A 26,309-nucleotide genomic window follows, 5' to 3' on the forward strand; every position below is an offset into this window, starting at 1 on the left:
GGCAGATAGTGTAGTGTTATAAAAACACTCAGGACACATCTCTGGTTCATCTGTCCGGAAATGAGGAGAGGTGCTCACCTTCAGCACACTGGTGCATGTTCCAAACAGATACTGTGGTATTGGAAGTAGGAGTCCCTCTGGAGACCTAAGTCTGTTGCAGTAAAATTTTGTGACGAATGTTTTCTGGAGTAAACTGACTTCATCTTTCTCTTGGTTCTAGCACTTCCCAGCATGGGAAATCAGTGGAATATTTTCTACTCTGGTGTTAGATAATGCCAGCGGAAATTTGTTGGGTAAGGACTGCAAGACCTGGTGCATAATGAACTCAACAAATCTCTACAGGAGCATGCCTGGTAATCCACTAGAGATGTTCGGGAAGGCCTGCTTGGCATGAAAAGAAGTTATTGGAAAAGACTTTTTCTTGTGGAGTGAGTCCTTGGCGTTTAAATGTGTTACCTCATCACCTTCCAAAATGGCCAAAGCACACATATGGAAAAGTGTCGTCTTTTTTAAAAAGATTGAAGTTTCTTTATCAGGTGCTGGGAGGAATTTCTAATTGCATGCATTTGTGATATACGCAAATAAGATGCATCTGAATAAATAAAGCAGCTAAATGCTTAGTTTAGTGTCATTAAAGCTATTACTTCAAGGGTAAGATGTAGATTTTTAAAGCTAACTGGATTTGTAACAAAAGTTAGGATTTTTCAAAGGCATCTCTGCAATGTGGCTACCGTGTTTTCAAAGTTCCATAAAAAAATCTCAGCCTTCATTTACTAACATGACTTACAGTAACTTCCAAAGTATTGCATGTGTTTCCTTCCCCGCTAGCAGCCAAGGAAACATTCACCACCAAGACTGAACTTTGGAAGTCCTTGCTACTACTACGTGCCCTGTAACGCAGTTCACGTGGATGGACAGAGCCATTGCATCTCCATCGCCATCTCCACTGATGTTGATGCACCAGCTGCAATAATATTTCAAGTCAATCCCTGATTAGTTAGGGGAAGGTCAGCTATTTCTGACTGGCCTCGCCCAGACGGAGAAACAGAATGAAGCTTGCCATCAGTGTCCTAAAATAGAAGGCCCTTTTCATCTGTCAGGCTTGAGTCAGTTACATGGAACACAAATTAGGACACACAAATCAACTCACAGGGCATTGGGAAACACAGGCAGAAAGTCAAGTGAAGAGAAACTTCTTCAGATATGAGCTATATTCTCCAAACAGCTTTTTAGTCATTTTCCCAAAAATTTTATCTATTTTACTGCTTCTTCTTAAAAAAAAAAAATCCCTTTATTTTTTTTTCTCTCCTTTGTGAAGATAACTTCGATAATGAAACTGAGTGTAGGGATATTTTTTGGAGGCTTCTTTGCGGCTCTGGGGGTTTTGCTTTTTTTGGTGGCATTTGGAACTGATTATTGGCTTCTTGCTACAGAAACAGGAAGGTGCTCAAAAGCACCTGAAGATGCTGGGGTTAGTATGGACATTTTTATTTATAATGAGAGTTATATATGTACGTTTCTTGGATGTGTTTATTTTGTAAGAATTTACTTCTGTATGAACTTTTAAATATGCTCATTTTGACCTTCTGGAGGCTTACAAGCCTGCTTCAAAACCTCTTGTAACCAGTTGTAATCAACTCTAAAATGAATTTGTTTTTGTGATACTACTTTTGCAATATGACATTCTTTCAAAGGAAGTATAACTGTTTAGATATGCTATAGCTAACCTATATTCACACAGGCTGTGTTTCATTATAATGGTGGTGTTTTTTACCTCAACATCTAATTTCGGTTGAACTTGATTCTTTCAGCCATTTAAAAATTGTGTGATAATGGCTTCTTTCTTTTTTTTTCCCCCCGGTAGGGAGAAAAGGCCACTTTCCATCATGAAGGTTTCTTCTGGAGGTGCTGGTTTAGTGGAAATGTAGGAGAGAATAATGCCAGCATGTGGAATTTCTGGTATAGTAAGTAACTTTTTCCTTTTACATTATCTACAGTAGTTTTACATTATCTACAGTAGTTTGTCCTCAAAATTTTTGTGTTTTTTTTTTTCCATCACTGGATTTCATATGGCTTCTTTGGTGATCAGGTTCTTCAGCTACCCTAAAATAAATTCTTGACAAACATTTTTGTAATCTGTACTAAAGGAAACCCCAGAACAAAATCATACGTGTTTAACTATCAGCTTATGCTGTGAGTGTTATGGCTGTCCTGTTAACCTGAGTCCATTCTTATCAGGACAGTCTCTTGACACTTATTGTTAAACAGACTGTTTATTTCTGTAACCTAGGGAAAAAGAGCTTAGTGATTAAGATGTTCCATGAATTTTTGCTTGGAGAGTTTCTCCAAATAGTTTTACGAGTGGGTTAAGGAGGGCATGGGCAATTCCATTGTGAAAGTTGTGTAGGACACATCATCTCCAGAAATCCCTCTACTAATTTCACAGATGACCCTTTGCTTTCTTTCACTACATGCCAGGATTCTGGAAGATCAGAGAGTATTTTACAACCAAAATGTCCCATGAAGAAGAGGTCAAGCAAAACTTCTTTTCCTGTCTTTGTCCCTACCTCTGAGGTACAGACCTCCCTCTCCTTATTGCAAGATTTCCACAGTCCTTGTGAAAAGCAGATGCCATCATACAAATTTGACTTCAATAACCCATATTGTGCTAAATATGTTGCTTGGTCTTAGGTGGCAAATGTAATATTCACTGTAGTTAATTTCCCCTTGTTATTTATCTGGAGAATTCTGTGGTCAGGAATCTGAAATTTAAATGTGGTTTAAGCTATCGTCAGCCTTTATCTTTCACAAGGAAGAAGGTGATGTTTTTATAAGCATTTAATATAAAGACTGAAATAACCCTTCTCTGGGGATATTGATTCCATACACTAAACTTGTATTTGTTGAGACAGTAAACTTTCTGAAGATGCTTGATATTTTTTGTTGTTCTTTCACAAGAGAAAAAGTAATTTCCTGTTTTTTTTTCTTTTTTTTTTTGGGGGGGGGCATGGGACATACAATAATGAGACAGATGTAATTAACTCTCACAACAGAAAGGTACATATGCATATAAAAGCATACTTATGCATTGCATATAAATTTCAGTGTGCCACATCCTTGCCTTCGGCAAGGCTGCTTTACTGTTCCCATAGTACAAATCTGTGTTGCCCTTTAAGGAATATCCTTGGCTGGATAACAAGGCTGGTATCTCTTACCAAAGCAAAATCCATTGTAAAGCAATTGCCTGGGAAAGGACCTGGAATCTTGACCTACAAAACTCAGTTTGCCCATTTGAAGAACAGGCTTAAAATATTTTCTTGTTAAGGCAGTGAAATATTAATCTTTAGCTTTCTTTCACTTTTAGCTAACCAGTCACCTTCTAAGAATTGTACACATGCTTACCTGTCTCCATTTCCTCTTATCCGAGATGAACAGAATTCAACCTCTTATGACTCTGCAATCAGTAAGTATTTTTTTGGCTGCAAATGGATACAATGCCTATAGTTTCAAGAAAACAATTTGGATGCTTCAGTATAAAACAGCCTTATCGCTCCACACAGTTTAATTAATAGAGTTTTGCTGTTTCATACTTCTCATAATTTTACAACATGAATATTTAAGCCACTGTTTAGCAAAGCACTTAAATGAATGCCTTAGCTTTAAGTGTGATGGCAGAATGGAAATAATTTCTAAAAAAAGAGACGTTTCCTTTTTCAGTGCTTTTTTATCCAACATAAAAAGTATCTTCCTTGGGCTGAATGCATTAAACAAGTACTTTTTCTCATGTACTCCAATAAAACTGTTTTTTTGTTAAATGAATAACCACATATGGAAATATATTGCATTTTTACTTTATGAGGAAGGAGGAGAGGGGCCTTGATACTGTCTAAGTTTATTCAACAAACTCAGATATAGTGCACCGACCGCTGGATGTGTCAACTTCTCTCCATTGATATTATAGGGAGCTAAGGCACTGAAATTACTCTGAACAGTGTGTGCCATACATGAATAATGTAGCCTAAGATTGTAGCAATGGGCAGTTTTGTTTTGTAAACTAAGCTCTTTTAAAATATATGTTCTCTATAATAGTTCAAAATACTTACTATGTTAAACTGAGATATTAACACCAAGAAACTCTAGTGCAGTAAGAGAGGTATGTATATATATGGAAGATACACAGTAATTGAAAAACTTATGTTTGAATAATGCCTGGAAAGCTGTTTTTACAACTCCACTTAAAAATATTGGTCACATTTCATCAGATCAAGGGCTTTATGCAAGCGTATTTGAAGTAAATCACTTCTGTTACCTATTTCATATGACATTTTAAATAACCTGTTATGTGTTGATGCTGCACGTCTCTGAGCCCGCTGACTCTGTGACTTAAGTGGTCCTTTCCTGTCCTGAAGCTGTAATTATGCCTTTGCTAACTTTGAAGTGTCTTCAGAATCCAATTTTTATGCTGCAGACATGAAAAAAAAAGTTGGACTGATAATGGTTCTGTTAATCTTTAGAAATTATGAACTGTTTGTCCAGGCAGAATTCAGACCTCACCATTCAGAGCTCTAATCTGTAACTTCACAGCACATCTAGAACAGTTTACCTTTCCATTTGAAAGCGACAGAGTCATCAGCTCCTAATAATCTAGACAGAGTTTGTATTCCACCATTCACTCATACGTTCACAAAGGATCCTCAAATTATATTGCATGATTACACAGAAGTGGACAAACAAAGAATAAGGAAAGGAGAAGGAATATCATCAAAAGTTTAATTAATTTTAGTTAATGTTTGCCAAAAGAACCACTGCTCAAATATAATTTTCCTATCTATATTTCATATTAGGAGATTAAAAATAGACAGAACTGTGCTATAGATGCTGTCCCAGGTAGAGTATATTCAGAGCCATTTCTGCTATATAAATAGATACAGTTGGATTGCTTTTGAGCTCATTAAAACTGAAGAGGGTTTTTTTTTATGCCTCCCGTTCACTTTCAGCATCCAAGCTGAGTTATTTACTAGAGCAGGTATGCTTGTTCAAGAATCTTTCACAACTTTTTATGAAGAAGGTTATGTCATCATCTCTTCTGTTAGTTCAAAACTTGTTTCTCCTTTAGTCTAGTTTGACAGTCCTGCCCAAGATATTTGGCAAACAAGTTTTTAAAACCTCGCTGCAGCTGCAGTTACTAAATTAAGAAATACTAGAAGGTTATCCTCTTCTTCTTGATTCACAGTAGAGGAAATGCTTCTCTGTAAAAGCCAGTGGCAAAAGCCCCCGATTTGATTTCATGAAGAACAAGATTTCATCAACTTTTGTACATCCAGTTGGCTGCATATAATACCTTACACCAACTAAACATAGAACAAAAGGGCACTACCAAAAGATTGAGGTTATTGTCCCCTTTTTTTGGTTCTGCTACTGTTTCTTGATACAATATTACCATTTTCATGGCTCATAGCTTTCTCACGATATTCACTTTTGGGGATAAAAAAAAGAAATCTTCCACACAGGTTTATGACTGTGTTTCTAGTGAGTCCCTCAAGTCCTATTTTAATTAAGAATGGATAAGAAGAAATATTCTGTCATCTGAAAAATACTTACTTTGCTCTTTCATAGAAAAATAAACAGCTGAAGAAAAAGCTTTAAACTTTATTAGAAAAATCAAACATGTATGTACAACACATTTTTCTAAAAATCTCTAACTTTCTGTTAACAGAACTGCTAGTTTCTGAGGAAGCAAAGGCACATGACTTCTTGTACAGACTGTTTGGCTTAAGAGACTTTGGGACCTTATCAGAGGAATAACTGCAGCCCCTAGTGGAAACACAAGCATGGTTTGTTGGTGGAGTGCCATGTTGCCATCCAGATAGAAGGGCTCAGGCAAAGATAGGTTTCCTGAGGAACATAAAATCTCTGATGATTTTTGAGTGCAGTGACTGGACCAATTTCTCTGTTGACATAACTCCTTTGGCTTTAGTATCAGTAGGAATTTGGCTCAGAGGTTTTCCAGGCCAGGATTCAAAAGAGGCTCAATCTATCCCCTCTTAGCTTATTTACATCTTTTTGTGTGTTGGTTTTACGGTGTTTGTGTGATAGTTCCCAAAAGACACAAACACTGAAGACCTTCAAGTTTAGCGTTTTAGTACACTTTACAAAGCTTTAGACCAAAGGCTTGGTTCATCCTGCTGTGCAAACCTAGACTGTGAGCTCTTGCTGTCAGGAATTATAGCCTTAGATGGAAATGCAAAGACAGAAGAGCCTACAGTGATGCTTATCTTGGGGATTTGAATGCATGTTTTAATGTCTCAGGTTTCTTTTCATCATTACTGTCAGATGCCTGATCAGCTTCGGAGGGTTAGATAGCACTGCTTTGAAATTGCAGCTTTCTGTATTTTTTAATCGCAGTTATAATGGTTTTGTTCATCCACTGGTTTTGTTAAATATCTTGGCGGAACTGCTAGGAGTTCACCTACCTGCAGTGTAAGGTGCGAACCACACCTGTGCTAACCATCATTTATGGTGGTTAACCATCATTATGGTGGCTAACCATCATTTACGCCTAAAGAAATTTGCAGGCCATGTCATTTATCTTAACCTGAAACAGGCATCTAAATGAACTCAGGGGAAGCCTGACTCTAGTGACTTTCTGTGATGGTACAGTGGTTTATAGTGACAGCTATTATAGTGTGCAGCTATTAAGTAGACTTAGACAGCACCTCACGGTGTTGCCAGCACATTCATTTATATGATGATTCACAAACATATGTGCAACAAACTACAAGCTAGGAATAAAAAAAATGAAATTAGCCCATACAATAGAAGTGCCAGAGTAGTGACCTCTATATTCTAAAATGAACATACATTTGTATAATCATAATCAGATTGGTTATCCCATCAAGCTATTTTGAAAACATAATAGTATAGTACTTAAATAATAATTCACTGCTAGCTAGATTCATGCACGGTATCATGTCATTAGATTACTTAACACTGACATTCAAGGACTATCACTCTTCTATAAAACTCTTTTACTATAGGACAATGCTAGGCCTGTTTTTGGAAAACGTATGAAGTCCTTACTCGTACAAGGAGTCCCGTTGACTATAGTGAAATTATTCCTAAGAAAAAGAAGTGCAAGATCTAGCACTTAGTCAAGTCATTAATTTTATTTTTGAGGGTTTTTTTCCAACTTGATTTGGAAATAAACAATAGTTCCTTAACTGTTGTAAATTGCCCCAGCGCCTTCTGAAGCCAAATTGGAAGGCATTTAATGGGGCTGCGCTGACACATTAGTTGTTTAATACTCTGATTTGTAGTTGCTAGTACTTTTTCTTGACCATTAGTATTTTGTTTTGTCCAATGTACTGGGCACATTGCCAGCATTTGAAGTAGTGCCTAATTTAATGTAGAATACAGAATGTTTATAGGACTGAAGCAAAATTCTCGTTCAGCAACTATTACTTCTAAAATGGTGTGATCAAATTTATTGGCAGGTTTGTTACTAGGTTGAAAATAACCTAAAGTAATCTAGAAAGTATTAGCAATGAAATCTGAAAATAAAAATTGTACTGTGAAATGTTAGCAATAGCCTATTTCTAGGGCAAAAAAATGCTGTTATGTAATACAGTCACATAATTGCCCATGAGAGATTGTAATACAGTACATTTACTAAGGGGGAACTCCCCAGGCACCAAGCAGTGATAAAGCAAGGAGTATTTTAAAAAGCAATGTATTCGTACTGTGAATATTGTATTTGTTTTACTGTTAAGGTTATTAAAAAAAAAAGATTATTACTACTGAGGGATAGTAAAGGGTACTGAGTGAAACTCAGAAAAGTTTTGCAAGGTTTACTGTGTTGCCAGGTGTGTCTCCTGCGCTGCTGCTGAGATGTGTGATCTCATTTACAGCTGTTTATCTGCAGAGAAGAAACTCCTGATTTAGAGCAGTTCAGGCACTTCACCTTTCATTGTAGTTTATATTGTGGGTGGCATTTTGATACCTCTTGTCAAAAGCATTTTGATATCTCTTGCATTAAATAGAGAGGTAAAAAAGACATATTCTAAAACACAATCCACAGCCAAATCACAGGAAAGGTTCACTGTAGGATGTGAGCTTGTGGGTGAAAATTCAAGGCAACTTTTCCAAGTCATTTTGCCTATCCTTAGTAATGTTTATGCAGCACTGTACTCACACATGCTTCAAAAAGTTTTTCAGCTTTGTAGAGCTTAATAATTTGTGTTTGATACTAAATTCAATATTACGTGGCTGGGTATTTTTTGATAGGCCCTAGAAAATGTATGGGCCGATAGCTGAGATTTTAAAACACTTGAAGTCAGCAAGGCCAATAAAATGTGTGGTATGGTTGGTGTTAACGTCTCCGGTTGTCAATGGGTGTCGCATTGTGTCATTAGCTAACCTGTTCTTGAATAACCTATTACAGAGCTTCTGATGTGTGCATGGCTACTACACAAGTGTGCATTGCAGGTGACACAGCTGTGTAACTTTGTCAAATATATTATTGCTCCTCTTTCATATCATGCACCAGTAACATCTTAAAATATGAACCTGTGGCTTCAGTTTATAATCAATGCTGGGATCTACTATACTAGAAAAGGGAGCTTTTGATAATTTTCAGCCATTTCTCCAAAATTCAGTCCCTTTCTCAAAACCAGATGCTTCTTCCAGTTTTCAAATGATGCAGAAGTCTCCAGAGGAATCTAAATTAGGATCTTCAGGGAGAAAAACAAGTAACAATGGAAAATTACAGGTCATGCAATTTTGGAGGAATATACTGCAACTGTAATGTTCACATAGTATACAGGCTGAATGGTGCAGAGCTCAAAGACAAGCATACTGTGTACTCCTGTTTTCCTCTAAGTCCTATTTTATTTTTAGGCCTGCCTGTCACTGCCAAGCCAAATGTTGTACCCCAACGAAGGGGCAGCTTACCAAGACAAGTTACAGAACCTTCTATTTAGCACTCTCGCAACACAGAGCAATGGTATCTGAGATTAACACTGCAGATAAGTTTACCTCGGACTCTGCGGTAGTGCTTGTACCTTATTTCTTGTACTGTAGGAAACACTTGGAATAATGCATGTACTTGAGGTAGCTAACTTAAACATATCTGTGAAGTACCTTGCAGAGGCAAGGGTATTCCTTGTCACGTGGACCAGAACACAGGCTATCTTATGAACTGTCTCACTGAGACTTTAGATGGCGCAAACTTCTCTTAACGCCTTGTATAGGTACACTGAACCATTTGAAACAGGTTGCTTGGATCACAGTGTCATCCCTTTTCATGGAGTATAAAGGAGCACAATTCAAAGCAGCATCTTCTGTTGTATTTTTTCTGTCATGGTTCACCTCAATCTCAGAGCAGCAAAGTCTTTGACTTGAAGAGTAAGTTCATTCTTAGGTGGTTTTAATTCCAGCCAGCTCTTTTGTGTTCATCTATAGATGCCAGCTAAGCTAAATGACAGCAGTAGGGCTGCATTGTAATTTTGAACGATTAGCCCTGCAGGAACTGATCTTGCCCATCTAGGCAGAGAAGATGGGAAATGTGGTCTGAGCAAAAATGATCTGAGTATGAAATAAGTGAAGCCTTCTTTGCAGAAAATTGGTTGCTTTTTAACTCCCTTACTAAAGAAAAAGTCTAAATACTCTTAGGATGTTTCCTCAGACCTGTGCCACAAATGACCCTCTACTCTATTTTCTAATTGACATTTAATGACAGAGTTAGCTGGCTAAACAAGTATTAGGATCATCAGAATTTATCCATGATTCTCTAGAGTAAATAATTATTTCCAGAGAAATAGAATGGAAGCTTACTTCACATGCTAGCTAGGTCAAATCGGTATTTCACGTATAATGCATAAAATAATTATGCTGTTGGAGCAGAGAAACAGCTTTTCTCTTGTGTAGTTACAGAGAGGTTTCAACAAATTTTCATCAGTTACATTTGTACTCCTTTTGTGTTCGGTTTCCAGGAATATTTGAACAAATCATGCTTTTCTGGTAGAATTTCATTAAAAGCAGACTTCAAAGCTTCCTGTATGAGGAGTAGATAATGAAACTGTATACTAATTTTGTAATGCTGGAGAAGCTTGTGTCCTCATCCATTCAGAAAATAGAAACACTGCTGTATGACTTGGGTGACTGACCATAATGATATCGAAGAAAGCTTTTTCAAGGTCCATTTTGGCCAATGTGTCCTATTATGTAGCATGACTTTGAAGTACCTTGGGCCATCCATGTAAAAGAGTTGGGTGGTTATAGACTGATTTAGCGGTATTAGGTTTTAAATGAGGAAGTAATGTCCCATGGACTTGGGGACTGCGATGAAGCTTAGCAAAGTAGCCCCATGGGTAAAATAATATGAAATTGCTTCAGAGACCCAAGACTGAAGGACTTGAGAGATTTACCTTTCTAGGTCTCCATTCACTGCCCATTTGCATTAAGTGAATCATTTAACTATGTGTTTAACTTTAAACAGGTGCCTAAATCCCGTAAGAGGTAGAGTACTTAAAGCAGAACACACACTTAACTGCTTTGCTGAACCACAACCTTATTTCTTACTTACTGTTTCCATGTTTTTTTGTTTATGTGGCAAGAAGTCTTGTATTGGATATGAACCAAAACACAATTTTAACCCTTCTGCCAGCTACTTTCAGGCACATTTATCCTTCCTATGCCCAAATCTGCTGTCAGTGTGGTAGAAAATTATGTCTCTGAATGTCTGCCTGGATTAAAAAGGATGTTATTTAAAAAGTGTGGCTAATGTGATGTGGTGAACGTGATCTAGCTAATACATTTACAAGGCTGATAGAAGCAAGATGGTGTATACTTTAACATGAGTTAAGCTGGTCAAATTAAAAACTATCGATTTTTGGAACACATTAGTGGGAAGCACAAGCTGATAAAGTCTAGTGCACCTTCAGATTTCAGATGAGAGCAAACCCGAATTATTCCAGAATAGCTGGTTCTAACAAGCTGTATGAATTTGAAACTTTCAGGATATGAACCAGTACAATAGTTGCTTGGTTGTGTTTTGCCATAACAGTAAGTAGGTGCTGTCAAATGATAAGTGGCAGTTTCTTTTGTGACTCACTTTTCCTGACTTGCCAGCTGGCTTATACGCTTTCCCTCAGTTGGGTGGAAATGTTTTTCACTGACTGAATTGTCAGTGCTTCAAGATTTTCAGATCTGACGATGGAGATCTTTGCAACTCATAATTTTACTAATGGGTTGTGTTAATGTACCAATTTTTAAATTCATGGGAGAAATTTATGTCACTCTTGTAGCATTTATAAAATGATGACTTTGTTAAATGGATGTGCAATTAACCAGCTAAAAAATAATTGTTAGAAAGACTCTTTTGGCCAGAGAATGTCACAAAACTCTCGGCTCATTTATCACCAGCTGCATCCATTAATTCAGCACTGCTTGGCACTGTCTAACAAAGGCTTCTGAAACATCACATTTTAAATTTAATAAAATACAAAGAGCTTTGGAGCAGGAATAGGCTGGTTTAAAATACTTAACTGTTTTTCAGAAACCCAGGTTACATTTTTTTTAGTTTCTCCCCCCTCCTGCTTTAGATTTCCTTCTATTGAATACGACTGTAACTCAATAGGAGAGTTATCCAGTTGTAAATTGTAGAGAACTTACAGATTGCTATTGGTGATATGGTCTGCGCACTAAGAATGCCAAGATGTTACAGCTCTCTGCTTCTCCCAGACAATTTTGGTAAAACAATTGTATCCTGTCAATCCAATCATTTATCCTAAAAAATCGTTGCTACAGCTTTGATGTACCATTTTCTAAAGAGCATAAATTTGGTCAAGTTGCTATCCTACAAGTCACTGCTAAATATTAAGCAGACGGATTTCATTCATGGTAACTTACAACCTATTTTCCACGACCATCAGATGAGGATTGGCATTCAAACCTAATTTGGTCCACATGATATATAATGTATATGCACAATAGAATGAATGTTTCATTTGTTAATAAGGCAAGTGAAAAGAGAAGGGGAAAAGAAAAATCTTTGTTAGCAAAATATGTCAGTTGTTTAAGTTCTAAAAAGTGTTGTATTCTTTTTTTCCTTCTTCCCTTTCTCCAGTTTATCGAGGTTTCTGGACAGTTCTTATGCTCCTGGGAGTGCTCACTATTGTGATGGCTAGTTTTTTCATCATCTGTGCAGCTCCTTTTGCCAGCCACATTCTGTATAAAGCAGGAGGAGGCTTTTTCATCATTGCTGGTGGGTATACTGTTTGCTCAGTCAATTAAAGAATAGAAAGGATGAGGTATTTCTTCCATTTTCCTTGACCAAAAATTATATTAATCATGGTTAAAAGAAAGAAAAAGCATATGTTTCTATCCTTTGGCGTGGGGAGTGCCTGCCTTGGAGACAATTCTTTCCACAGTTATTTAGTCATGAAGCTATTCTAAAAGCTACTTTTAGGTTAAGATAAAAAAATCCAGGGCAAATCATGGAATGACACTGCAATTTCAATCTACTTTTTTAACAAGAAAAAGAATGCATATTTAGGGATGCTGACTTATAAGATTCTCAAGAGCTTTAGCTAAGGAGAGGGTTTTTTGAATCAGTGACACAAAAGATGATTACAGTGGGCTCTAAAGCAGTTGGAAGACACAGCACATTCACATGACCAATATAGGAGAAATGTTTTGGATATGATTGGATTACACGGAATAGTTGTCATATATGAGTAAGTGGGAGCTCTAAACCTCTGTGAATGAAAGATAACAAATAACTGAATTCCCTCCTTCCTCATAACCCACACGTGCTATGGAGGATACACCCTCCCAGAATTCAGCTGATACGGGCAGCTCTCTGGGACGCTGTTCTGTTAACCTTGAAAAGTCTGGGAAGGTGCCACACTGGCGTGTAGTATACAGTTGTGTAGGACGTAAATGATAGTATGTGCTCAATCACTGTTCTCCTTTGCGTAACGCCTGGCGAGGGGCAGTCCTGTGAGAGCAGGATTGTGTTACGGGGTAGAGCCACTCGTGTCGGGACCAAAAGGCCTGGGCTCTCTTTCTGCTTCTGCTACTGACCTGCCGACCTTCACCTCGCAGCTCTGCATACGCAGCTAGTGATCATTATTCCCTTTTAAAGGACCCTCAGTGAAGTGTGGGAAGTATTTTATAATATTTTTGCTGAAAAAACTCCTGCATACTTGCATTTGATCCCTTGAGAATTACTCGTCCACTCTTTTAAAAAACATACCAAAAATATTCATAGTCTGATGGAAATCCTAAGATACTTCAATGCGTTTTGTCACTAATTTGCAGGGTAAGAGCCCATGTGAGTCCTACTCTTTTCCTGCATTTGTAATCTGTAAAAAACCTCAGTTGTCACTAGAAAGTAGCAGAGGCTGTTGGAGGGGAAGGGGGCACTCGGAAGGCACCAGGAGCCGATGGGCAGAGGTCCGAAGCGAGGTGTGTGTTCTCCACTCTGGGTCAGTTCATCTGCCCTCATTTAAGCAGGGGAAAGTTAGATCTCCAAGTCTGTGCTAGTCTCCCTTGGCTTCCCTAGGAGGCCTGGCAGAAGGCAATAACATTCATTGGCAGTCAAAACAGTAGGTGTGTAAGAAGTTCCCTCAGCTGGGGATTCATTTCATCCTGAAAGAGGGGTCTAATACAGATCAGATGAATGTGTTGTAGAGGAACTCTATACCTCTCTTTCCTTTACTGAGGGGATCTAGAGAGACTATTTTTTTAGGTGTGTGAAGTTAAGTGAGCTTTATTATCCCTGTGTGTGACTTTGGGCCTGTCTCTTTGCCCCTCTCACCCTTTGTCCCTGTAGAGCAGATGTTCTTCAAGGGAAATCCTGACTTTTTATTCTCTACACACGTAGTATCTTTCAACTTCAGGACTGTACTCAATCAGGGCTTCAGAGAAGAGCTGTGTTATTTTTACTACTACCGTTGTTGTTGAAAAGCAAAGACATTTAGCAAAATCCTGCTATGATCTGCCAAAAGGTAGTGGTGGCAGCAGATATAGCACCCTGGAGCCGTTCAGCTTGCATAAGTCATTTTGGCTTGGGTAAGGGGACACAGTTCCTGACTAAGCTCTTCTGCATCTACTCCCAGTCACACCAGTAGGGCAGGGCTGCTTGGGGAAGGTACTTACTGTAAATATCATTCTCCTATCCAACACTTCAGATCACCCACAAAAACATATAAAAAAAGTTTGTTGCTCTCAGCTTTTCTCATAAGTCAGTATACTCCCATAGCCAAGGTGGGGGTTTAATTATATCATGAATTAAAATCATTCTGGAGGGAGTCACCATACTGACATAAGAAGAGCTTATAAATACTTTGCATTGTCAGTAGTTAAAGCTATGTCCTGTGGGATGTCTTGGACAACAACTCAGTTTCCTGTGGTGTTACTGATCAATGGCCCATCGTGTTAAATGGAGAATAGGAAGGATTCTCAAACCCAAAGGTATGACAGCATGAAATTGCTCTCTCTCTTTCTCTCCCAATAGGAATTCCTCACAATAGTTAATATCTTAAATCTGGGATAACGGGGGGCAGAGCAAGATAAGGTAGAACCTGATGCAGAAAAGGAGTGTTTTAGTCTGCCTTTAGAAGGCAGGGTGGTGTGCTCTACTGTGTTCCCTGCTGCCCTGACCCCTTCCTCTATCCATCTCCTTCAGGCCTAGAGAGCCTGTTCGTTTACTGCCTCCTAAAGGAAAACAGGGCATGGAAGGGGAGAGTGATGAGAAGTGGTGCATATTTACCACTCATACCAACGTATGATCCGATTGCAGCCAGGGTGTGCATCTATTTACGCACAGACCAAATGGGAAAATGAAAAGATGTAATGTGACCTGGATCATAGGTGAAGTTAGAGTTCTTGTAAGACAGAAACCAGCATATTGATTTGAAGAAAAAAAGGAATTATATACATTGTTTTGAAAGGGCCTGGATGCTGTATTACCACAAAGTTCAAGTAGCTGTTATACTGGAGAGAATAGTAAACTTCTGAGAAAGAAGTTAGGCAAGGTGGTTGTTCTGTGGAAGTTTGGAAGAAGATAGGAAGATCAGTCATTTTCCTACTTACATATATCTTTAAAAAAATATTCAATGAAGCGGTTTTAATACCTGTTATTGGACTGAAGTATCTGTATCCTTTTGCAACCTTAACTGACAAATTACGCTCTGCCTCAACTGAAGAGAACAGCTTATGCCATCTTAGGGTTCGGAAAGCAGCTGAAGAAATTGTTGGGAATGGGATTCATGCCAGCTATTTACCATCCAAAAGCTAAGTGTTTTGTATGAACCAACTGCTTAAATTTCTAGTGTCAATAGTAAGAAACACACTGTCAGAGGGACAATTCACCTTTTCAGTGCTAAGACAGATAGAGTTGCCTTCTGGAGGGACCTATAGAAGGAGTCTAAACAGAGATCCTGAGTGACATAGATTAAGTTTAGGTTGGAAAGGACCTCTTGTGGCAATCAAGTCTGACCTCCCTTTCAAAGCAGGGCTGGCTTCAAAGTTAGATCAGGCAGCTCAGAGCCTTATCCAGTCAAGTTTTAAAAATCTCCAATAATTGATATTCCACAGCATATTTGGGCACTTGTCCCAGTTTGACAAACTTTATTGTGAAAATTTTTTTTTTTAACTTATATCCATCTGAAATTGTCCTTGCTGCAGCTTGTGACCACTGTGTCTCATTCTTCCAGTGAGGATGTCTCTGAAGAGTCTATCCCTATCTTCTCTGTAACTCCATTTAGAAAGATGAAGACTGTTTTCTTCTCCAGACTAAAACTCCCCAGCTCACTCAGCCTCTTCTTGTCCTCCCATCCCCCTAACCATCTTGGTGGTCATCACCTCAGTTTATCGGTATCTCTCTTTCACCAGGGAGCCTCAAACTGGACACGGTATTCCAGATATGATGTCACAAGTGCTGAGTAAAGGGAAATAATATTATTTTCAAAACTGCTGACTGTGTTCTTGCTGATGCAGCTCTTCATGAAGTTAATTTTCATTTCTGCAGACCTGCTTGAATTCTTGCACACATTCTTGTGCTTTAAGGAAGTGGCCTGTGAGGAACAAACAGTTCTTCTGGGCCCCTTTGCCCTTCAAGGCATCCTTTGTCCTTTAGGACAGCCTTTGCCCTTCAAGGCAGCCTTGCTTGGGATCCTGCCTACCATTTCTCTGAACAGGCTGAAGTCTGTTCTCCTGAACTTCTGTGTCTTTAGTCTCCTACTCACCTTCCATATTCTTCCTAGGATTCTAAACTATAAAGTATAGTAAACTATATTTCGTGCCCATTATAACCACAACTAACACATCTATCATATTCCTGACCAGTTTTTCTTTATTTGTGAGTAGCAGGTCCAGCAAAGCACTTCCATTAGTTGGTCTGTTTCACACCTGTTTCAGAAAGTTATCCTTGATGCAGTCCAGCTACCTACCTCCTGAATTGCTTGCTCTCTGCAATGTTGCCCTTCTAGAAGATATTGGAATGGCTGAGTCCCTCATGAGAACCAGAAATCATAACTATTTTTCCAGTCCACTTCCTCTTCTTGATTGGGCCTGTAACAGATGCCCACCATGATCACACTCTTTTTGTCCACCTTGTTGATCTTAACCCATAAGCTCCTGTTACTTAGAAAATCTCTGCCCGTTCAAGATATTTCTTTGTGCAGACTGCAGCCATCCCACTGCATCTTAACTGCCTGTTCTTAAAGAGTCTGAATCCATCCAGCAAAGCATTCCAATCAAGCAAGCTGTCTCACCATGTCTGCAGCTGCAGTGGCATCATCCATCATCCAGTGACTGCATGAACTTGAATTCCTCCTGTGTTATTCCAACACTGAGTTCATTTATGTACATGCATTTGAGATGGGCTTTCAGTTGTGCTGCTTTCTTGTGCTGTGCAAGCCTCCCTCATTGCTCTGTCCCATGCATATGCTCTCCATTCCCTTCCCCCTGCTTATCTGGAGGCTTTGATGTCCATTGCTTGCATCTCTTCTCACAAGGTTTCTGAGCTTGTTGCTCTTTCCCCACCTTGTGTGATGGATCTCACCTCTCCCCAGCAGTTCTCATATCTCAAAGAGGGTCCTGTTGTAACAGAAGCCAAAGCCCTGCTTGTGACACTAGCTACAAAGCTAGGAGCTGATGCACAGTGTATGCCAACTTTTGTACAGCTTTTATCCTTTGGGCAGCAGGTTTGAGACCATCATCACCTGGGCCCCCATGCCCTTATCTCTCACCCTCAGAGCCCTGTAATTACCCACTCAAGGACTCAAGGTCTCTCTGCCAGCACCACTGGTGCCCATGTGGATGAACTCCAAAGGGTCTCCAAGGGCCAAAAGAGCCTCAGAAGCCTCTCTCAGAAGCCCAACATAGCAGCAAACCTACCTACAGAGCAATTCTGATGTGTGATCTGTGGCAGAGTCACACACCTGCCTTTTCTTCATCCTGGTCTTAAGAAAGGCTGCCTACTTCTCTTATGGAGTGGTGCAGCTGAACTACCACTAACTAACAGGCTGGATCGATGGGCCGAGGCCAACTGTATGAGATTCAACAAGGCCAAGTGCCGGGTCCTGCACTTCGGCCACAATAACCCCAGGCAACGCTACAGGCTTGGGGAAGAGTGGCTGGAAAGCTGCCCAGAGGAAAAGGACCTGGGGGTGCTGGTTGACAGCCGGCTGAACATGAGCCGGCAGTGTGCTCAGGTGGCCAAGAAGGCCAATGGCATCCTGGCCTGTATCAGAAATAGTGTGGCCAGCAGGAGCAGGGAGGTGATCGTGCCCCTGTACTCAGCACTAGTGAGGCCGCACCTCGAATATTGTGTTCAGTTTTGGGCCCCTCACTACAAGAAGGACATGGAGGTGCTGGAGCGTGTCCAGGGGAGGGCAACGAAGCTGGTGAAGGGCCTGGAGCACAAGTCTTATGAGGAGCGGCTGAGGGAACTGGGGTTGTTTAGCCTGGAGAAGAGGAGGCTGAGGGGAGACCTCATCGCGCTCTACAACTACCTGAAAGGAGGTTGTAGCGAGGTGGGTGTTGGTCTCTTCTGCCAAGTAACTAGCGATAGGACAAGAGGAAATGGCCTCAAGTTGCACCAAGGGAGGTTTAGATTGAACATTAGGAGAAATTTCTTTACTGAAAGAGTGGTCAGGCCTTGGAACAGGCTGCCCAGGGAAGTGGTGGAGTCACCATCCCTGGAGGTATTTAAAAGACGTGTAGATGAGGCCCTTAGGGACATGGTGTAGTGGGCATGGTGGTGTTGGGTTGACGGTTGGACACGATGATCTTAGAGGTCTTTTCCAACCTGTATGATTCTATGATTCTATGATTCTACCACAAATGAAGAGGCATACCCAATTATTAGTATTGGTGGCAGCTTATTGACTAGCAGCTTTCCCTATTAGCTTTGTAACCACATTAACTATCTGAGGCTGCAGGTGAAACTACGGATGTTACACCTGTGGAGAAAAAGTGTGTATCAGTTCAACGATACCACAGTCAGTGACTTGAGTGCTGTCTTTGCAGCCTCATGTCCATGTCTACAATATCAGAGGATGCACCAAGAGCAGCTACAGTAGTGCAAACTGTAAGAAGCCTTCTAGTTGCTTCAAAGGGCATAGGAAAATAAGGAAGGGAAAACTGCTAGAAAATAATCACTTAGAGCAGCCTTCAATAAAGTCCATAATTACCTTGGTCCTGTTTCTGCCTGGGTGGTGGTGAAAACTGTCCTCTTGTACTGATGTCAAACAACCAAGCCTCCAGGGTGTGCACAGAGCATTACAGAATCACACGCTTGTGAAGAACCCAAGATCTGAAGTACAAGTATGACCTCTGCTTCCTGCCAAAGGAGTGAAAAAAGCTGATATTTTAATTCTAGCTCCTAGATGAGGACAAAAATCTGTCTTCAGAGCTATGTGCCAACTCCCATAACTCTTAAGTGGCATCCTCTGCACATATTTCAAATTGGAATGTCAACCATACTTTTAAAATAAAGGTCACAAGAGGCCAAGGTAGGTGGTAGAATCTGTAATAAGGACAAGGATAGAAAAATGCGATTGGGAAAAAAAAAACATATACACACACATACAAGTTTTCCACAAGTGAGATAAAGAGTTCTAAACTTCTAGGCACAAGTAAAAAGCTCCTATCATTCTTTCCAGCACCTGTTGTCTTCGTGTCTGCATAGTAAAAGATTCATGCCATAAACAGCCATTCACCATTGACAAGTGAAAGGCACTTCTACGTGGGAAGAATAAGTACTAAAGGCCAGCAAACTGCTTCTTGAATTCATAGACATTTCTAAAGGTTCTGTATTCTTTCTCCTCTGCAATATGCACAAGTATTTGTTTGAAAGTCATTCAAAAGAATAAATGCAAAAGACAGAAAAGAGTGACCTCAGAGAAGTCCACATCTTATCACACTGCACAGGGCTGTGTATCAAACATGTGTGTTCTTAAAAAAATGCAAAATGGAAAAAAAAGAAAGAAAAAGGAGGGGGAGGGAAGCATTTATTTGTCTTAATCTCTCTCAGACATATTTCATGTTCTAGGAATAATTTCCCCCGTCATTCCTGATTCATGCAACTGCTGTTTTATTTTATATTCACTAAAAGGCAAGGGCAAATGGACACTCACACACTATGCAAAAGGTCTAAATGCCGAAAATGTAGAAATACATCATAGCACACATTGTTCCTAAAAATATTTGCTTCATGAAATTGTGGAGGTTTTTTTCAGTCTCAGTAATTTTGCCTTGGAGCTTGGTTATAAGAGTTCATGACATTCACAATAGATAGTCAGTGAAAGACTGCAGGAACAGATTTCCCAGAATAAATATATATTATTCGGTTTAGTATATTCTCTTCCATAATGAACAGGCATTCCTATTACACTTGTAAGGAATGCTTTCTCAACTCTTACTGGCATGACTAATATTCTGAAGGAAAGAGACAAGCTAGTGAGGCAAACTTGTGGATACAGAAGTAGGATGGAATAGCAGTAGTGTAGTTATATAAATAGAGAAATTCTCCCCATTATCTTCCGCAAGCAGCATAAAATTTATCTAAGAAAATACTCTGCAGCCATTAAAGACTCTAATTCTGACCTCTCTTCAGTTTTGCACGGGCTCTGCCGATGGTTCTGAGTTACTAGTATTCCAGTGACTGTACTAGATTCTTCAAGTCTAGAATCAAGTCAAAATCTTGTGATTGGGGGTGATGTAAAGAAACAGGCTAATTTTAAGCTTTTTGCAATATATTATTTTTCTTCAAAAATACTGTATTCCCTACATATAAATTGAGGCAGTGAGATTTTGCAGTGATGGGAGCTAGTTTAAAACACTTAAGCAGACCAAGATAGACAATTGCTTAGTAAGATTTTGTATTGCCTTCTGTCCAATGCCTTTCCTTTTGTTTAAGCACACTCCAGTGAATGGTACTTCACTGGCTGGTATAAATAACCAAAACAGAATGTTGCAAAAATAGCGTAGATGTATGCACAAAGTAGAAGGATGGAGAGGCAGAAAACATTTATTTATTAGCAACTCTGTTATGGTATGTGTTATGTGTAAAGCAAATCTGCCTTGGCTTTGAGGAGCAAAACTTCTTTGAAAGCCAGAGTCAAGAGCAAAGCTTGAATACTTAGAACCTCTGGTTATAAGTTTAGTTGTTTCTGTTCTTTCTACAAAATGGAGATAACCCCAGCTTTTGATCTATATTTTTCTAAACACCATATAAAGTGCTGGCTGTTTTTTGACATGACTATTACAGTTCATAATGCATAGACCAAATTGATATCCTGTGGCCTCTAAAAAATACTTCACACATTTATGTCATCTGAATTTTTACCTGCGACTTAGACCGCTGAACAAATTGTACTCTGTTCTTGATACTGCTTTTTCTTCAAACCTTTCTTGAACCTTTAACATTCCTCCAATTTGTTAAAATAAGACAATGCAAACAGACATGAAATCCTATCATCTGAAAAGAAACAGTATTCTTTTGGAATCTAACAACCAGATAAATATTTAAGCGCTAGTAACAATTCATTAGGCTCATAACTTGCCTTTGAATCAGGTATTTTGATGCAATCAGTGTGGATGCCAGGAGGAAAAACCCTTTAAGTCAAAGAGACTTGCACATGTGCTTAAATTTAAGCGCAACCTGAAATGCTTAATGCATAGGAAGGAACTAATGCCTCTGGCCCTAAACATCAAACATTTTAAGTAGATGCATTAGTGATAATAGAAGTACAAGATCTGCTTCCCTGCTCTCACCACTGCTTCTAATGTACTCTAACATCTTAGGAAACAAGACCAAATGGACAAAACAGAGGGTCTGCCTGTTAAGAAATGCTTCTGTTTTCCTTTTTCTCTGTCACCGTTTGTAACATACAGGAGCCTCTGTAAACTCCTGTGAAAGTCCTTAACTCCCATGAAATCATAACTCTGAAAATTAGACAAAAGGAGCACTAATGAATGAAATGCCGTTGGAGGCAACAGGATATGGTCCATTTTTACTTAGCCTGATTCTCCTGTTCAAGACATTTCTTGAACACACTAAGCAATATACCTACTAATTAGCCGCCATTAGCAGATAGTGAGAACCCTTAAATACTCCTCTAGTGCCTTAATTAAGAGGTTTTACATATTCTCCCTTTCTTTTTCTTTCTTTTAAAGAAGGACATTTATCTCTGCTTGACATACATTTCTTCAGCAAATTTCCATACCCAACAATTTGCCACACACAGGTATTAGCAGCTTGCTGTGAAATCACCGGATGGATTTCAGCTTCCTTGAAGTTGTTTTACCACTGGCAGCACTGGCTTCTATTTTGCACCTACATGGAGTCGGCTCTAGTTTAAGAGCACCTAGAAGGTGTTGCTTCAGACTGACTGAAGAGCAAGGGGTGCCCATTTCAAGATTAAAGCACCTCTGAATGAATTTTGTTTTAATGGCAGATGCTTCTGACTAACTGGGCTGTGTAGCTTTGTGTCAGCCCAGGGTGCCGGAGGTCAAAAGCATTCCAGATGTGCAAGGCCTGGTTACACTTACCTGCTGCTACAGTACTTTCTCTAATTATTATTGTTTTGGACTAAGTTTGCCCTGATGTAGAGAAGAAATAGAAGACTACAGACATTTGAAAATGCACAGGCACAGCCATCTGAAGAGGTAAATTCCAATGTTCGTATGGATTGTGCCATATTATCAATATATCTTTCCAAATCTTTGGGCTATAATTTTTTTTTGGTTGAATTTTTGAAACCTTGAACAAACTTCGTGTCTCTTATAACTCCATTTATGAATTTGCCCCTGAATCTTTTTACTTTTTACATCAAAAGTTACTGCCTCTGTTTGGTTCTAATTTTCCTGTGTTGCTACATTATCTGTTATGATTAGATGTTCTATTATAGGAATCTTCTGCTCAATTTGACTTACATTTGGAGAGTCTTCAATTTAATTTCTCATTCTTTACATCTGGCCCTAAGGTGATCCCTCTCTCTGATTGTTTCACCAGTTGTATGTTTTATACAATCACAGCACTAAATTCCATCAAAATTGAGTTTTACTTAGGTAAAGTACTTTCAAAATTGAATTTATGCCTTTTAGAGTTGAGTGTTGTTTTTTTTAAAAACTTTGTTAGTAATTTGAGCCCTAGCAAAAAATGTAATTCTGGAAGTATATTTCATAGACAGGAAATGTGTCTGCTTCCTTCTTTATTTAGTTTTTCTCCTTTCTTTCAGCCTCATAAAAATTGCAGATCCTTTGGGATTTTCAGTCACGTTTTGATTATGCCTCAGGTTAACTACTTCAGCTCATTTTTTGGTGGGCTTCAAAAGGTAGTGTTCACAAACATTGAGTTTTGAGCTCTCACCTGTCAGATGTTCAGGATGTCCAGAATGTAAAGGTATTACATTTTGACAATAAAGCACCGACAAGAGTGTCACCAGATCACTAATTTAAACTGCTGCAGCTAACCTGTCTGATTTTGCCTAAAGCAAATGAGGGAGTGATGACAGGAGTTGCTCCCTGGTAAGTGGGTAGGAAAGGCAGGCAAAGGAGGTGGTGAGGCAGCACCTCAGGGTGGGGATGGGGAAATGTAACCGTGAAAGGTTACCAGGACTGGTGGGCCTGGAAGCAAATGTCTGTCCGTGACCGCTTACAAAGTGCATTTGTAGGTTTTGCCACAAGTGTCACATTTGTCCAAGGTTGCATTGCAAGTATTTAGGAGGATGGGGAAGAGACCACAAATACCTTTGACTTACACTCTGCTGCTCTACAGCCTGTAGAGCAATAAGTGTTCCCAGGAGTATGCACTGGCTTGTGGTTTTGACGAGGCATCTAAACATCCTGGGATAAAACCATGATGGGGTGGTGTCCTCCAAATATTTTAATGTTGGAATAGATAGTCCTGCTGCTGTAACTGTGCTGTGACAGCTGGAGCCCCAGGAGCAAGTGGGTACAGGCTGGAGCACGGAAAAAATTCAGACTTGTGCCCTCAGTTTTCCAGCAGATCTGCTAGAGCATCTGTGCTGCAGGCTTGCATTTCTCAAGTGTCCACATTCCTCTCAAGTGAAATGAAATATTAGGCATGCAACTGATACTTTGGAAAACACTTTCTTCTTATATCTCCTTCTGGTGCAGAGTAACAAAGAGATTAACAAAGTTTGTAAGGACATGTGCTCCTATTACTATCATGTGTAAACAATCCAAAGGCCTTTCAGAGGAGTGGTTGGGAAAAGGCTGTGAATTATGTGGTGGATTAATTCCAGGAAACCATTGTACCCAATCTGAGGTTAATACTAATAGCCTGCTTCATAGCTATTATTTAATTATTGTTGAGTTTTGTTCCTATACCAGAAACTTCTTTTCTAAAGTGGAGGATTTTGAATGAAATACATCTGAATTTGTCTGCAAAATGTTTGAGTAGAATACTCTGAAGGTAGTATGTTCCAAACAAAGCCTTTTCATAGGAAAAAAGAAGCAAAATATAGAGAGGTGAAGATGATAGAAAGATTTCCCACCCCTTTCCCCTTTTCATATCTCATCCAAAACACTGTGATAGAAACAATGTCAGAGTTTGGGAAGCAAAAGTAGGTATTTTTTTCCAGGTCGTCCTGTCCCATCCCTCTCCTTCCCCTTCCCTCGGCTCCTGAATTCAAAACGGTAAATACCTGCCTGAATTTTGTCCCTAAACACACCTCTGTTTTGGTCTGCCCACCAAAACCAGCTACATCCTTTGTCATGGGAGTACGCCTTTCAGTGCAAATCAGAAGCAAGATGGAGATAGTGCATGTTAGAGGAAGCCAAAGGCAAAAAATATCCAGCGGTGGCTGACTGTGCCTTGCAGACGAGGTCTCAAGCATTGATGGGTTTCTAGGTATTACAGTAAACACACCTAGTGTTTGACTCACACTCTGTTGTTAAAACCTGGTGTTTCTTTTCCAGGTGTCTTGTTTTCGCTGGTAGTCGTGATGTATGTCATCTGGGTTCAGGCGGTGGCTGATCTGGAAAACTACACAAACGTGAAAAAAATGGATTGCCCAGACTTTGCTGTTTATGTACGCTATGGCTGGTCTTTTATGCTGGCTCCTATAGGAGTATTTTTCGCTTTATTAGCAGGAATGCTGTTCTTGTTGGTAGGACGTGCCATTTATTTACACTCAGACTAGTCATACACTGCTGAAGGGAATACAGGAATTCTAGTGAAACTTCATGACTGTTGTAAACATTTTATACATTATTACTATTACGGCAATCCTAAGTATGCAGGCAGACTTCTGGAAGTTCTTCTGTTACTTGTTTAAGGGTAAAGGACACAAAACTCAATACAGGAAGAAACCACCTTTAGTCTCAACTAGTTGGTTTTAATTCTTTAGAAAGTACCCACGTGGTTCTCCATATTGTACTATTAGCAGCATTTTTGCAGTTTTGCAAACAGAGGAAGGCAGAAGTTTTCTGCAACCAAAAGCCCAACATGAAGTGAGCCAAATAAACATTTTATACCTTTGTCTTTTAACATTTACTTTGTGCTTCTGCTTGTGGAGAATGGTACAAGGTGGAGGAGAAAACACACATTCAAACACAGCAATTCAATCTACCTCCTCTCCTGTTTTCCACTACTTGCCTTAGCTTTAATACAAGCAAACATGTCTGCACTTTATAAAAATAGGGTGCAGTTGTTCATGCAGCATCCATGGGAAGAGGCCGAGAGAGAAGACAATTACCGTGAACAGCGACCTGGTGCTACTCTGTACATGTAAAAGCTTAACTGCTTCCTTTACACGTTTCTCTTTTCTGTATGCATTTGAAAGCTGTATACTTCTGTATTCTGAAATCCATGTTTGTTGCATGATTCTATAAGCCCATATGCCATAGTTAAATCACTAGCTGAAGTTATGCCAAAATTGTACTTTGAATTATAGCATTAATATTTTAATCACGTTTTAAACCTTTTATTTTTGAATGGAATAATTGGCTCCTCCAACAAACATTTTCCTGGTTATGTAAAATGACTTTTTTATTTTAAAAGGTTTATTAAGAAGACAATATCGAGGACATGAAAATGTATGTTTTATATAGCCTTCATTTTCTCAAATATTAAAAATCGGCATTATAGACCAAATCCAACTTGCCTACTACCCATCCCAGGGAAAGCAATGAGACCAGCTAAGCCAGCAGGGGAGATGGATTTGGTTCTGTATTGTAGAAGTGACTGGTCTTCTGTGTATGTGTGTGTGTGTGTGTGTGTGTGCGCGCATGCACATATGTTTGGAAGATGGGTGAGGACGGGGCTGTATGCATGGTATGGAAAAGATGGGGTGGAGTTTTAACAATGGGGAAACTTTGTCTGGCATTGGGCCCAAGTTGAAATTAAATCCATCTGAAAGTGTGTTGGTTTTCACTTTGTAACTCAATGCAGAGTAGTTTGGGACTGCTGGGGAAAAATAAAGACTGCATGTTGGTTTCTTCTTGTTCATAATGCTTAATTCCACAGCTGTTATGAATACTGAAAGCATCACTAAAAGGCAGGAAAGGAGTGCCCACCTAGAAGATGTGGTGGGCCAGATTGGATGTTGCTTCCATTTCAGGAGCTTTTGTGACGGGAAGCTTTCCAGCCTTCCCTGCTACTTATTTATTTTTCCATCATCAAGATTAGCTCTATACATTATAGAACAGGAAGACAACAAGAGCGGGGGGTAGGGGAGCTGGGACTATGAGGTTTGGAATAATTACCAAATCACAAAAATATTTTTATTGGCAGCTAACATGGTGTTTTTAATTACTGTGTCAGAGAGTAT

The 26,309-nt window shown here is 39.4% G+C and overlaps 1 protein-coding gene across 1 annotated transcript; it reads left to right on the plus strand.

Moving 5' to 3' along the window:
- Nucleotides 1-1,148: 1,148 nt before the first annotated feature.
- TMEM182 (transmembrane protein 182) lies at nucleotides 1,149-25,975 on the plus strand. The gene is made up of 5 exons (XM_075137790.1): nucleotides 1,149-1,471; nucleotides 1,865-1,964; nucleotides 3,365-3,463; nucleotides 12,125-12,262; nucleotides 24,457-25,975. Exons 1-5 carry the CDS (start codon nucleotides 1,331-1,333, stop codon nucleotides 24,678-24,680), a joined length of 702 nt encoding a protein of 233 aa, XP_074993891.1. The 5' UTR covers nucleotides 1,149-1,330; the 3' UTR covers nucleotides 24,681-25,975.
- Nucleotides 25,976-26,309: the final 334 nt, after the last annotated feature.

The sequence above is a fragment of the Calonectris borealis genome, chromosome 1, assembly GCF_964195595.1.
Source record: "Calonectris borealis chromosome 1, bCalBor7.hap1.2, whole genome shotgun sequence".
Taxonomy (NCBI): domain Eukaryota; kingdom Metazoa; phylum Chordata; class Aves; order Procellariiformes; family Procellariidae; genus Calonectris; species Calonectris borealis.

Excerpts from the sequence above, each read along its gene's own strand:
- TMEM182 (XM_075137790.1), top strand. The coding sequence starts at position 1,331 with ATGAAACTGAGTGTAGGGATATTTTTTGGAGGCTTCTTTGCGGCTCTG. Across the intron at positions 1,965-3,364 it reads CATGTGGAATTTCTGGTATA|CTAACCAGTCACCTTCTAAG; the intron begins GTAAGTAACTTT and ends TTTCACTTTTAG. Across the intron at positions 12,263-24,456 it reads AGGCTTTTTCATCATTGCTG|GTGTCTTGTTTTCGCTGGTA; the intron begins GTGGGTATACTG and ends TTTCTTTTCCAG.